General features: G+C 48.4%; 1 protein-coding gene across 2 annotated transcripts in view; it reads left to right on the top strand.

The window, feature by feature from the left end:
• The window catches only part of COG7 (component of oligomeric golgi complex 7), an 82868-nt gene that overhangs the window by 48921 nt on the left and 19917 nt on the right, over nucleotides 1-14030 (top strand). For both annotated transcript variants that reach the window (XM_057748325.1, XM_057748326.1), the window contains 3 exons: nucleotides 4349-4535; nucleotides 6134-6274; nucleotides 11084-11167. In XM_057748325.1, coding sequence (XP_057604308.1) covers nucleotides 4349-4535; nucleotides 6134-6274; nucleotides 11084-11167 — 412 coding nt within the window. The remainder of the gene's footprint in view (nucleotides 1-4348; nucleotides 4536-6133; nucleotides 6275-11083; nucleotides 11168-14030) is intronic.

The following is a 14030-nucleotide window of genomic DNA, read 5'->3' as shown; positions in this document are numbered from 1 at the left end:
GGACTGTCTGTAGATAGTGCAAATGATGAAGTAAGCATCCCCTTCCACACACACTTATGCTCACATTCATATGCACGTGTGTGTATACACACACACACACACACAGAAGCGCCCCTAAGAAAAGGTGAAAATTTGACATTTTCATAGGTAAAAGAAAGGCATGTAGCTTATCATTTTCTTAATTACAGTAGTAATTACAGCCTGGGCCCAGCTCATTGCAAAAACTAAAAGTTCACAAGTGTACAAAGTATTAAAAACTGAAAATCTACTCACCCAAAAATTCCTCAGAAGAAACATTAACAGCCCTCTGCCCCCATCACGTTTATTGAACTCTGACATTGAGGACTTCATGTGAATTAACTCGTTAATCCTCCCAGGGCATCCAAAGAGGTAGCTACTATTCTTACTCCCATTTTTACACATGAGGAGACATTGAGGCATAGAATTTGGCACAGGTAGTAACTTTTTTTTTCTTTAAGAATTTTTATTGACATACAATTGACATACAATAAACTGCATATATCCAAAGGGCACAGGTACTAACTTTTTAAGTAAAAGAAATTATTTGTGAAAATAGCTGTGCCTGAGGTGATGCAACTAAGAGGCAGTGATTTGAACCTGGACATCGGCTGAGTCATCCCGAGGGTGTGAGTGTCACCTCCACCCTGTCCTTCCTCACAGATGAGTGTCCGTCCTCAGTCTTGGGTTTCTCTACATATATGTCAGACGTCTTCCCATATCAGAACACATAGACTTGCCTTAATCTTTTCGTGAAGATGAACATTACATTCTAAAGGGGCAGGAAGGATCTGGTGAAGAAGGTGAATGGAGGCATGATAGATGAAGGGTGAGCCCCTCTCACTGCATTTTGCAGCCCAGAGAGGCTGAGAGCCTGGCCTGAGCGTGGGTGTAAGATGAGAACAGATTGGGTGTATCCAAGGGAGCCTTTTTCAGAGGTGACGTCATTCTGGAAGCACTGAGCCTGGAAGGGAAAGAGTAACAGTCATCATCTGTGTTCCCATCAGGGAGCCCATGCGTGTGGCTGCCACTGATAAAGCTTGTCTTATCTCCCTGTCAATTTCACCTGCAGACCCAGACTGCGACTCAGGACTGCTCCCCTCGGGTGGCAGAGGCAGTAGCTCGAAACACTCCAGATCACTTCAGCGACAAGCGTGACATTGGCTACCGGGCTTTTAAGATCACCTGTTTGCAGACAGGGATTGTTTTGCGATTTATGGGCTGAGTAAAGCAAGGTCGAGTTGGGTGTCACCCGAGGGATTTCTCTTGAACTTGGGTGACATGCAGGGAGGGTGCCATGGCTCCTCTGTACTTTTACGGTGTCCCACCACTTATTTCTGGAGCAGTGGCATTTTCGCTAGGACAGTGGGACAGTGAGGCTTGGGGAATCCAAAATAAATGTACACGTTTCCATGGCTGAGGAGTGGGCAGCAGCTTTTTCAGGAAAGGAGCTGCGTTGAGGAAGGAGGTGGAATTGGAATGTTAGTCTCTCCCTCTGCTGCGTGTATTCACTGCCTTCTCCTGGCCCAGCAGGTCGCACAGCACTGGTGTACCATGGACTCTCCTGTTAATGTCTGAGCTTCTTGAGGGCAGGCTCTGTTTAATCTCTGATATCGCCAAGACCTAGCTTAGAGCCCATTGCAATGATGAGACAGTGTTTCTCAATGAAGGAGGAAATCAAGTGTTCATTTCAGTGTGGTTTAGTTCACAATACTAGGAAATACATATAACAGAAAATCAGATTCTAATGCTGACATCATCCAATGGTGACTGGATGAAGAGGAGGCTGGGGGAAAATGCCATCAGTTCCTTAGGGTTGGAGCTATATTTATTCCAACGTTTAAAAATATTAGATATGGTTTTTATTATAGAGCACACGATTCTGACATTTTAAACTGTAATTTTTTTTAAAGATTTTTTAATGTGGACCATTTTTAAAGTCTTTGTTGAATTTGTTACAATATTGCTTCTGTTTTATGTTTTGGATTTTTTGGCCACCAGGCACGTGGGATCTTAGCTCCCTGGCCAGGGATCAAACCCACACCCCCTGCATTGGAAGGCGAAGTCTTAACCACTGGACCGCCAGGGAAGTCCCAAACTGTAGTCTTTAATACTCAGAACATTCCCGACATAACGGTTTTTCTTGAGCTTGAATGGCAGACTGATGCCACTTGCCCCTGGCTGCCTGAGACTGAGACACGTATTGCAGTAACCCCGAGAAGAAGAGCTGACTTCCTGGAGAGCAGAGACGGAAGCTCAGCTCTCAACTTCCTGCTCACCAAACTCAGGGTCACCTGTTATTCAAAAAATAATTATGGAGCACCTGCTATGTGCCCGGCAGCGTGCTAAGTGCTCGGAATTCGGAGATGAAGAGCACTCTGTGTTTTAGCCTCCCCATCTAGTGGGAGATGAATGGGACAACGTGATAAATGTGTAAGAGAGCTGAAGGCTGGTGAGGTCAGAATACAGTCCCTGCGGGGGAAGATTAGGCAGAGGAGATGCCCCTGGGAGGGGTCCTTGAAGAAGGACTAGGATTTTCCCGGGTGTACCGAGGAGGGGAGAGCATTTCAGATCAAGGGAGTGTGGGAGCAAGGGCGTGAAGCATGGTGTGTGGGCTGGGCTGAGGGCGGTTGGCATGGTAGCGGGAATGTTTGTGAGGATATGGGGGCTCCAGTGATGGAGGGCCCTGCATGTCGTGCCGTGCATTTTTAGTTTTATTTGGGGGGGGGGGGCCCTGAGGGGTCTTTAGGAAAAAGACAAAATCAGATTTGCCTTTTAGAAAGATCATTCCAGTAACCCTTAGGAGGACAGATTAAGTGGAGCTTGGACAGGAAGAGGACTGTGATCTAGACAGAAAATAGTGACGACTTGGAAGGAAGGCTGAGGCAGGCACCGGCCACGGCTTCACAGAGGAAAGACCCAACCAAAACTACCTGTAGGCATAAGCACCAGGGAGAGTCGTAACTTGACCTTGGTGCTGGAGGCAGGTGGCTACTTGTGTCAGTAGCGGTTCCGGAGAAAGATCCTGTGCCCAGGGTTTGTTTGCAAGTACAGGCGTTTCTTGACAAACTCATGGGATTTGTTTTCAAAGAGTGCCTACCAGCTGCCATGACTGTAGTGATCTTTTTCATAAGAAATTATGGTAAAGCAGGGGTTGGGGAATTAGGTGCAGTTGGAGTTATTACAGTGTCTAGTCTCCTGGCTACACAGGTTCATAGAGTTCTGTACACATTTAAATGAACAGGCTGAATGGTGAATTGGGCTAAGGAGGAACAGAGTGAGGATTTTCAGCATCCATCAAGGGAGGTCATTCTCGTTGGAGACAGGGATTCTACTCCTCGAGCAGCGCTAGAGGTTGATCCTCCCCTAGAACCTCCTCCAGGCATTGTTCTTTCTCAGGAGAGCACCAGCTTCTCCCAGTAGAGCTCTCTAAATCGCAGAAGTAAACTTTACGGTGCTGATGAACACAAGCCCCACGTGAGCCCAGGGTGTGTGAGTGTGAGTCCTGTGGGCAGAGGCGTGCAACGGGCTGCCGTCACTGTTCTCCAGGGACCAGACTGCCATGTCTAGTGCCTTTGTGACTGCGGTGCTGGTGGCTCCCCAGGCTTTGACTATCCCAGAAAGTGATGCTCATATAGCTCATATATAGAAAGTGCACAGTATTCCAGATTGTAGTGAATTGACAGCTGCCACATAGGCTGTGCGTTACATTAGGAAGGTGGCATATTCTGTTAGAGCGAGTGTTAAATAGGAAATACAAAACACCTGGGGGACTTCCCTGGTGGCACAGTAGTTAAGAATTCGCCTGCCAATGCAGGGGAGGTGGGTTTGATCCCTGGTTCAGGAAGATCCCGCATGCCGCGGAGCAACTAAGCCCGTGAGCCACAACTACTGAGCCTGTGCTTGAGAGCCCACGAGCCACAACTGCTGAGCCCTCGTGCCGCAGCTACTGAAGCCCGCATGCCTAGAGCCCGTGCTCCACAGCAAGAGAAGCCACCACAATGAAAATCCCGCACACAGCAGAGTAGCCCCCACTCGCCACAACTAGAGAAAGCCCATGCGCAACAACGAAGACCCAACACAGCCAATAAATAAATAAATTTATTTATTAAAAAAATAAAAATAAAATAACCCCTGGTGTTTATTGTGCACCTGAGGTCCAGCTCCCTCCTAAAGGATGAAGGACATCTCCATTTCCTTATAAAATGGACCCCAAATCAATGTGCCTCCTAAGGACATCTTCGGATTTAGTGAGGAGCAGTCTGAATGCTCCAGGAAGGAAATTCCATACAAATAGCTCAGGGCGTAATAGTCATCACTTTCATTACAGGATTTTGTCGACAGCTGGGAAGTATCTCTCTGACTCCTACAGCCCTCGGAGCCTGACCGGTTTTCAGGACAGCATCTTGACAGACAAGAAGAGCCCTGCCAGGAACCCTTGGCAAGAGTATAATTACCTCCAGAAAGATAGCCCGGCTGAATATGGCAGTTTAATGGAAATACTTTATACCCTCAAGGTATGAGGCCAGAGTGGTGGCATTCTTGCAAATGAAAGCTTTTCCCTTGTCACTCACCCTTTCCCTAACCCAGGCTTTCTGCCCCTGTGTGTGTGGGCCCTGGGGTCTGTCTCCGTCTCATTTATGTTGGGGTTTTAAGAAGCTCATCAAGTAAACTGGGGCCAAACCAACTGGAACCCAGCTGCAGGAGCTGGCTAAACGGGGCTTTGTGACTGGCATAGGTAGGCTGCAGAAGGTGGCGCTCACTCTGCAGCCACAGGCGCTCACTCTTCCTCTTTCCAGAGCCAGGCTCGTCGGCAGGACGGGCAGAGCTGGACGGGCCTGGCCCCCACGCAGGGACAGCCCCCCCGTACTGAACGGCAGAGAGGGGACCAGAACGTGTGCTGCCTGGGGGTGGGCAGGACCTGGGAAGGTGGACCACACCCCAGGAGCCAGGGGAGGAGCGAGGGTGGAGAGGAGCCAGGAGCACCCCTCGAGGGCAGGTTCCTCCACGTGGCAACACGAGGACGTGGGGATCAGTGTTCCCTCCTGGCTGTGCCTTTGATTTAAACTCTTAGTTTGTCTACCACAAAGCTGCCCTTGACTTTGAGCTTTGGGGTCCAGGGACGGGGGGCCTCTCAACAAATGGAAGGAGCCACTCACTCTCTGGCAATGGCCCCAGCATTCTTAGAGGGCCACAGCATCCTTTCCAGAATCACCCCCCACCTGCAGTCTGACTTGAACCTCACCCTCTTGGTGATAAGCAGAGGAGATAGGGCTGTTCCCACAGCAGCACATTCAACCTGCAGAGATCCTAATGGGCCACTAGCTCTGGAGGTGACCACACACTGTGCCTCAGGATGTGCCTGAGGCCTCAGCATTGCCCTCCAGGGTCTCCCCCATCCCTGTGCACCTCAACTCACCAACTGGCTGCATTTGAACTTGACAAACACTTCTTGAAGCCATTCTGCAAGTTCAGGCCATTCATCCATGCTTCTGTAATTACGTTAAAGCAGCTCTGTTTATCTTTATTGCTGATCTGATTTCTGTCTGTTTGCTGTAATCAGTTCACCTATAATAGCAAAACTAAGGTTACATTTTCCACCCCTGTATTTTCTCAGGCTGTTTGGAATACCTTGGGACTCACACAGGTGGCGCGTACCCTGGTGTACGGCTGAGTGTAATTGACCTGACCTCACTGGAAATCAGGGCTCTGGCCATCACTCTTGTTTCTACATGACACTTCTGATCATTTTTCCCTTCTTCCTCTATCCTTGAGGGACAGTCACAGGTTAATTTTTCCTAAACTACCAATCCATGAGCTTATATTAGCTTAAACAAGCATCAGGATCACCTGGGAAAGTGAATTTAAAATATATCAGTAATTTCCTGGGCTCCAGAACGCCACTGATTCCAGACTCGGTAGTTCCGTGATAGAACCTGGGTATCTGTCACTCAGTGTGTTCTCCGGGGGTTCTGGGGGCACAGCCAGGTTTGGAAACCACTGTTGTAGAGAACCCTCTTACTATTTTCCTTTCAGTGGCTTTTCAAAATGTTTAGCTAATACCTTGGTTGGACTTTGGGCCTGACAACCTGCCTTCTGCATTTTCCTGTCTTAGGAAAAAGGGTCAAGCAACCACAACCTGCTGTCAGCGTCTCGAGCGGCCCTGACTCGGCTTAACCAGCAGGCCCACCAGCTGGCTTTCGATTCCGTCTTCCTGCGCATCAAACAGCAGCTGCTCCTCATTTCCAAGATGGATGTAAGTTTCCCACCAACTGGAAAACGTGCCCCTTCACCCCCCCGCCCTAGGCCCAGTACCCCCTTCCCGAGCTTTAGGAGGTGCCGCTTCTGACTCTCCTAGGCTAGAAATCCCTGCCACTCATGCATTGCGCAGCGAGACTGCCTTATCTTCATGGTAGTTACTGTGATGCTGTGTTTTCAAGCTGTTCCTTGGAATTATTACGTTTGCTTGATGACCTTTCAGTGTTCGGAGCAGCTTCGCTGTGCCCTCTCAGGGAGGCGTAAGGGAGATCATGTGCCACCGTGTAGCCGGGGACGCTCAGAGGAGCTGCTTGTCTGATGAGGCTGAGTGGTCTTCCTGCCGGACGTTTGTGGAGACTCGGTTCTGGAACTTCACTCAGGAGCGTGCCTTACCAGATTTGAGCCGGTGTTTTTGAGGGGAGTTTGAAGGGTTTTGCTCTTTTCTGTCCTTGAGACTCTTTCTATTTGACTGTCCTTAGAACGGCTCCCTTTCCTTGCCTTGCACCCTCTTCTCTTTTCTGGTTGTCCTTGTTCCTTTTCAAGGAATTGCATATCAGTCCTGTTTGCTCTACCAGCTCTGACTTTCCCCAGGTCCAGATCTCATGACTTTCAGATTTCTGAGACAGTCCCCTGATTAATTTTTCTCACACTGACTCCTTAAGTCTATCTGGATTGGGCTTTTTTAAAAGATAGTCTTTGGGGAAAGATCCAGTTATGGGCCTTTACTAAGCAAGAGATGCTTTAAGGAAGTCCTTTGATTTTTGCTACCCTCTGGAAAGTGTACCAGGTCAGCAGCCAGGGGCCACTTGCTTGTACACTGTATGATCTGGTCAAGTCTTGTGCAAAACGCCCTGAGATCTCCTCTAACCAGATTTTGCATTTCCAGCATGGGCGGGGGCAGGGGTGTGTGTCGGGTTGGTGGCGTGGTGGCCACTACTGTTACATCCTAGCAGAAGTGATGTGATGTAGCTGTACCCGGGCACTCCAACATGTGGTCTAGTTGGATCACATGGCTGAGGCTGTTACCTCTGTGAGCCTCATCTCCTTATCTTTAGAATGGAGATACAGGAGTTCTTACCATACGGATATGTGAGGATTAAATGAGATTGTGTACATGGTAAAATTTAGCACAGCCCCTGTCACAGAGTAGATGCTTAATAAGTGGTGATTTTCTTTTTTTCTATGATTCTTAAGATTAATGACAGTTTTTTTTTTTTTTGGGGGGGGGATACACCATAATGACAGTTTTTAAAAATAAAAATTACACATATTCATTTTCAGAAATTCAAGCGATATAGGAAAGTACAAAATAAAAAAAGCAATAAACCCCTTCAGAGTCCCACCATCCAGAAATCATCAAGCCAGACATCTGGTCCTGCTGAAGACTGGGTGGGCATTGGTAGATAGGTGAGCCATGGAAAGAAGTGGAATTGTACTACACATGCTGTTTTTCAAAAAAAAATAAAATGTGTACAATATAAATTTTATTTGAATTTGACTAGAAAAAGAAGATAAACGAAACCAAAGGAATGATTGAACTTGAGATAATAGTTTCTTCACCACGAAAGATATTAGTTCCTAGAAGATCTCTCCAAGATTAAGAAAGATTATGAAAACTACCGATAGATGGGAGTGTTGATTTTTTGATTTCTGTTCATCACATCTCCGTTTTAGATAGACATTGCCATTGATTCACCTGCCCTGAAAGCCGATGGGCTTAGCATTCCTTACCTCTCTCATCTTCCTTCCCCACCCTCCTCCCAGATTTGGTGCTTTTTATGATTTTTATTCTGTCACAGGTTACAATCGTGACCTGTTCTGAAACCGTAATCCTGTCGGTTGTTTCGTCGTCTCCTCCACTGAGCCGGGCCTCCCGCCGTCCTCTCCCCTCTACGTCCGCGTTCCACGCTCACTGTGCTGCCCGGTGCTCGGTTGTCTGACCTCACTGTCTCGTTCAGGCCTCACCACCGCGGCTCGGGTGCTGGGCACGGGCGCTGGGCACGGGCGCAGGTAGTTTTGGAGATCAGGAGGAATTCTCCCAGAGTGCTGACGTGAAAGCACACAATACGAAGGCAAACACTTTGGCCTTAAGGATTTAAAAATCAAACCCTGGTCATTAAATGTTTGTTTTTAATGTTTGCTGGTAAATTGTGTTGCCCTTGCACAGTGCAAGAATATAAGCCAACACTATAGTCCCTTTCAAAGATTGTTGAAGTTTACCTTCGTTACCTGGTGACGGATGGTTAGAAAAGCCCCTTTGAAGGAGATTTTAAATTGAAAAAGAATCTGCACCATTTCCCTGTCGGCCTCTTCTTCAGGTCCACCCTCTCTGCCTGCTGTTTCAGGCCCTCCCTCACCGGTCCGCTCTGACTCACCCTTATTCCAAAGTACTTTTCCTCGCTGGTTCTTCTTTCCCTCTGCCCTCCGCTCCTCCTGCCTCCTCCGTGAAGCCTTCCCCAGGGCCTGCAGCCCACGGTGCTTGTCCTTTAGAGGCACTCCAGTGATGTGCTCTTTCCCCGCTGCTCAGCCCCTGCTTCTGGCCTCCCCCTTCTCTGCCTCCCTGGCCTTCACCACCTCTGCTCCCTCGCCGTGCCCGTCTTTGCCGAGACTTTGCCACCAGGTTGCATTGTTCCTTCTTTTCAAATCTGTCTCCCTCTGTTTCCATGGCCACTGCCCGGGTTTAGGTTCTCGTCATCTGCAAATTGTTTCTTGGGCTTTTCATCTGCCTCTCCACCCACAGTCCTTCTCAGAGTTGCTGCATGAACGCTCGTAAAGCACCTCTCTGATTTCGTCTCTCCGCATTCAGACCCCTTAGCTGGCTCCCCACACTCAGTGTGTTAGTCTATTTTAAACAACTTTTTGCTGTGGACATTTTCACACACATGTGAGAGTAGAGGGAAGAATGTAATAAACTCTGTGTCCTCATCACCCTGCTTTGACAACGATCAACTCCTGGCCATCCCATTTCACATAGACCGCCTCACCTAAAATAAGAACTCTAAAGATAATCACAGTACCGTAGTCATCCCTAAAAAATACAATTAAAAACAATACCTTCATATCATCAGTTAGTGTTCAAATTTCCAGTTGTCTTATAAATGTCATGAATCAGGATCCGATTACTTCTGTACATTGGGATCAGTGGAAATGTCTTTCACGTCTCTTTTGAACTGTACAGGTTGCCTTTCCATCTCTCTCTCTTTCTTTCCCTCCCTCCTCCCCTCCCTCTTCCCTCTCTCTCTCATTTTCCCTTTTCTTAGCCTGGTGTTCACAGCTCTGCATTCTCTTTCCAGCCTTCCCTCTCTGCACCTCATTCATCCGGTGGCCAGCCCCTTCTCTAGCCACCCTGGGTTCTTGCTCCTCGGAACTCTTATTGTATAAAATCTGACATCTGCCACTGAGAACTCTTGAAGTGGAAGCGTGTGTGTGTTTGTAGGTGTAGGGGGTATAGGGCGGGAGTATGTCGGGGGTCTTGGTTCCCCACGGAGAGCAAGAACCAAGGTTGCCATTTCTTGTCTCCTCCCTGCGGAGCCCGGCCCAGGGCACTGTAGAGCAGGGGCACTCAGTGCACGTGCGTGAGCCGCGTGTTCCTTCCCCGAGGGGTGGGCGTTCACTGAAAAAAGGTAGGATATTTTGAAATGAGAGCAGGTTCTCAAGAAAGAACAAGGTGTTTAGAAAACTATAGGGGCAGGGTGGGGAAGAAAAGGCTTTGTCTAGAGCAGGAGAGTTAGAGTCGAGTTGATGCTAGAGAGCGTGGGGAGGGCAGCGGAGGCTAGGCCTGGGCTGGCAGCCCGGGGGTGGACGTGGTCATGACATTCCCGCAAAGCTACTTAAAGGATCAAGCAACCAGATCGGGCATCACGTGGCTGCAGAGAGCAGCTACCACGTGACCTCGGGAGTCACTCCAGGAGTCCAGCCAGAAAGGGCCTTGTTTTCCAGGCTGGCTTTCGGGTGACTCAGGTAGGAATTAGGAAACCAGATTTCTGTGCGGAGGTGTGCCAGGCTGACCTGTGTAAGCACGTGTGCGCCAGTGATTGGCCGAACTCTGTAGAGGAGGCCGGGAAGGCTCCCACGGTGATGTCATCGTTGTGTCGCACGGTGATGTTGTCGTCGTGTTGGTGCTGCAGGTCTCCTAATGGGGTCCTGAAAAGGACAGAGGGACCACTGGCGGAGTTTGGAGGTTGCTTCTCATCCCTTTCCCTTTGAGTTCTGAATCAATTGAGACACAGATCCAGAAAGCAGGTAGACTAAAAGCAGCAGCTTTAACTTAGTAAAAGCAGTGTTGGTGAATGTGGTTCGGATATTCCTGCAACCAGACAGGGCTTCCGACTCACATATGGTCTCTGTGGAGGATTTCAGGGGGTCCTGGTCTCTTCAGAGTGCTGACTGACGACCCAGGAGGTGGTGAGGCCTCCTGTGCCAGCAGCTGTTTAAGCTGTTGTCCCCCCCACCCAGTAGAGAAACTCAGAACAAGAATATCCAACTCTTCCTTTCATGTTTTGAGGGGGTGAAAACAGAAGAGATTGGTTCCCATTGAATAGTTAAGTGGAGAAGGTGGGATTTCCTGCTTTGTGGGTCTGAAAGGATGCAGAGAGAGGAGTACTTTCTCTGTGGCGGGCTTCAAGGTGATGACTTAAAGAAGAGAAATCCCTGGTCTGCCGCGTGGTGATGATTCCGAAGGCCAGCTCTGAGCAGAGACAGCGCCTGCGGTGGGCGCTAGGTTCTTTGTGTATCTTCCAGCACGTGGTGCTTTGCCGTGCTGCCTGGGCACTGTGCCGCTGATGGCTCCCTCTCCTTCCTCCCCTAGAGCTGGAGCACTGCTGGCATTGGAGAGACCCTGACTGAGGACCTGCCCACCTTCAGCCTCACCCCTCTCGAGTACATCAGCAACGTAAGAGCCTCTGTGCGCTTTTCTCGGCACTGGTCACAGTGTCCTAGACCTTATCTTGCCTGGCCCTTTGGGGTAAAGGGATCCTGGCTGCGTGGGTTCTGTCTGGACCTTTGCTTTCGGATAAGTCTCCATCCAGATCCAGGACTCTAAGGAAATGCAGCTGATTTCCTTAAATCAGCTGATGAAATACATGCCGATTTCAGAGCCTAGCACATTCCCAGCCCTCCCCCCATCCCTCTCAGTATGAGGTGTGGCCGGTACCTGAGCGCATCAGAGCATGAGCCCAGCAGGAGGTTCTGACTTGGGAAGGCAGGACGCAGGTGGCCAGATTCCCTGTGACTTTTCAGAGGCACAGTGTGTCTGTAGTTCTGAATTCAAATTCGGAAAACATGTAACGAGCACCTACTGTGTGCCAGGCCTGTGCTGTCATGTTTAATTTCACAGCAGCATGTGAATCTCGTAAGAAGAATTATACTTATACAGGCTGAGTAGTAACAAAGAACAGAATAAGCCCTTCAGGGGAGCAGGGGCACTTGGAGTCCTTTGCCCCATTCACCTTTCACCCCTGGGAGCTGATTGTCACCCAGACACCTGCTCATGGCCTTTCCTTTCATTCCCCTTCCTGCAGTCCGGCTCCGTTGCTCTTAAATGTCAGTGAGCATAAGAAATACTGCACAGGAGTGATAGACTCCAACCGTGTCTTCCTCGCACCATGGGAGAGTTCTGTGATTTGCAGGGGAGAATTTGAGATAGGTGATTTCTGCCTTGAGCTCGCACTTTAGAACCCACCCCTATGTAAGTTATGACTGTTGTAATAGATGCAAAGACATTTTAAGGTATTGTACAGTTAGAGGAAGTGTGAGTGATCCCACTGGTGGGTAGCAAGGAGGACGGCCTTCCGCTCTCTGTTCATCAAGCAGCGTCAAGTCCAAAACAGCAGTTGTTTTCCTCTGTTTTTCAGGACATTATTCAACATCCTGGACAGATGAAACTAAAAATGTGGGTTGGTCTTTACAACCAATGAGAGTAATCTTATTTTTAGAATTGAGACCTGTGCATTGCAATCTAAGTTGATTGCAGAAACGATGTTGCTTAGAAGGGACTTGACAGGTTATCAAGTTGATTTTAAATATAGAGGAGTAAGGAAGGCGAGGATGAGTTTCCAGGCCAGGTAGGTATCGTACCTGGGGCCTGATGACCTCAGCTCAGGAACTGAACACCTGTTGAACACGCACTGCAGGCAGAGGCAGTGCTGGGTTCTTACGGGGCCGTGAGATAGTGCACAGTATAGACCGAATTTTATCTTAACAGCAACTTTGTGAGCCGATTGGTGGCAGCCGTGTTTCACAGTCGGGAGCACCGAGGCTCTGGGGCATGGGCGTGGGGCGGGGAAGCCATTTACCCAGCGGCTGCTCTATTAGGATGCCAGGCGCTTTCTGTATGTCTCACACAGTGTTGATTTCATCCTGGCCACAGCCCTTTGAAGTAAGTGTGAGATCACCCTCATTTCAGAGATGATGAAACCCAGGCCCCGACAGATTATGTAAGTTGCCCAGCGTCACACAGTGGTGGAGCCAGGATCCAATCCAGGTCCTTCTGACCACAGCGTTGTTCATTTTTCCTGAGTCACTGCGCCCACCCAGACAGAACATCAAGGAATATTTATTGAATATGTGAGAATAATAGACAAACATCTGCAGGTGTGAAGGGAAGCATCCCTTCCCACATTGATTTCCAAGAAATAAATACAGACAGAACCCCCAAGAGAAACCTGGCATTGTGGAATCTCTAGGAACCACAGCAGTCCCCACAGTCTAAGGCCAATGAATTGAAGTTTGAGATGTCAGATTATTGGAAACTTGCACCAACACTGTGCCTTGTTGGTGACTGCCCTCACCCACACAGAGCTGTGTCAGCATTATAAATAGGAGAAAATCCTTTGCAAAAATAAAACAACATAGACGCAAGGCATATTGATGATGATTCTTTATTTCGAGTAAAACTGGGTTTGTGGATCTAGCCAAGAGGTTACGGCTACAGATGAAAGGGGTACCAAATACAGAAATATGCCTGCAGTCTCTGCACCTGGCAGGCATTCAGGAAGTGCTTGCTGAGTGGAATTAGAATGGAGAAATTCTAACCCCGGAAGTCAGCATCCTCTTCCTTCAGCCTTGGGGAAAAATGATGAATTTGTTACCATTTCAAGCTGAAATATACAGTGGTTGTGGGTAAGTGACCACTTGAGTGAAAGATTGCGCTAAGTACATGAAAGGAAAAGGTTCTAACTTAATTTATTTTACCATCTGTGTACGTACCTCTTTAAAGGGAGACCAAACTAACAATTTTTTGTTAGCACAGTGGACCACATTAAATGTTTAGAAATGGAGGTATGTTTATCCTGTAGTCCTCTGGGCTAGTAGGCTTTGGGAGTCTGTCTTAACTTCTGGACGCCTGCCATCGTACAGGTATATGTGAGGCCAGATGGAGAAGATGTATTTTTCTCTAATCGTCCTCGGACTTCATCTTGCGGAATCAGTACCAACTCTCAGTTGGAATAATTGTGGAGTCCATGTGGAACCAAAAAAAGCAACAGTAGGCAGCAGTACCTTTCTAAGAAAATATATACTATGTTGTCGCCACCTGAAAATCAACCTCATTTTGAAACAAAACATGTACTTCCCTTAAAATACTAAACGGTTGTGAGCTGTAGTGGAAACAGGCGTCTGAAACGTGTCCGTAACAGTCATGTGTATCTGACAAACGCATGACAAACCCTGGATTACTTGCGGGTCATCCAAGTGTCTTGTGACCCTCCCTTTGTGATTCCTCCCCAACCAAGAAGGCTTGTTTTCTAGAGTTTGTA

Source organism: Hippopotamus amphibius, chromosome 9 (assembly GCF_030028045.1).
Source record: "Hippopotamus amphibius kiboko isolate mHipAmp2 chromosome 9, mHipAmp2.hap2, whole genome shotgun sequence".
NCBI lineage: Eukaryota > Metazoa > Chordata > Mammalia > Artiodactyla > Hippopotamidae > Hippopotamus > Hippopotamus amphibius.
Note: the sequence above shows the minus strand (reverse complement) of the source record. Positions and strands in the feature narration are given on the sequence as shown.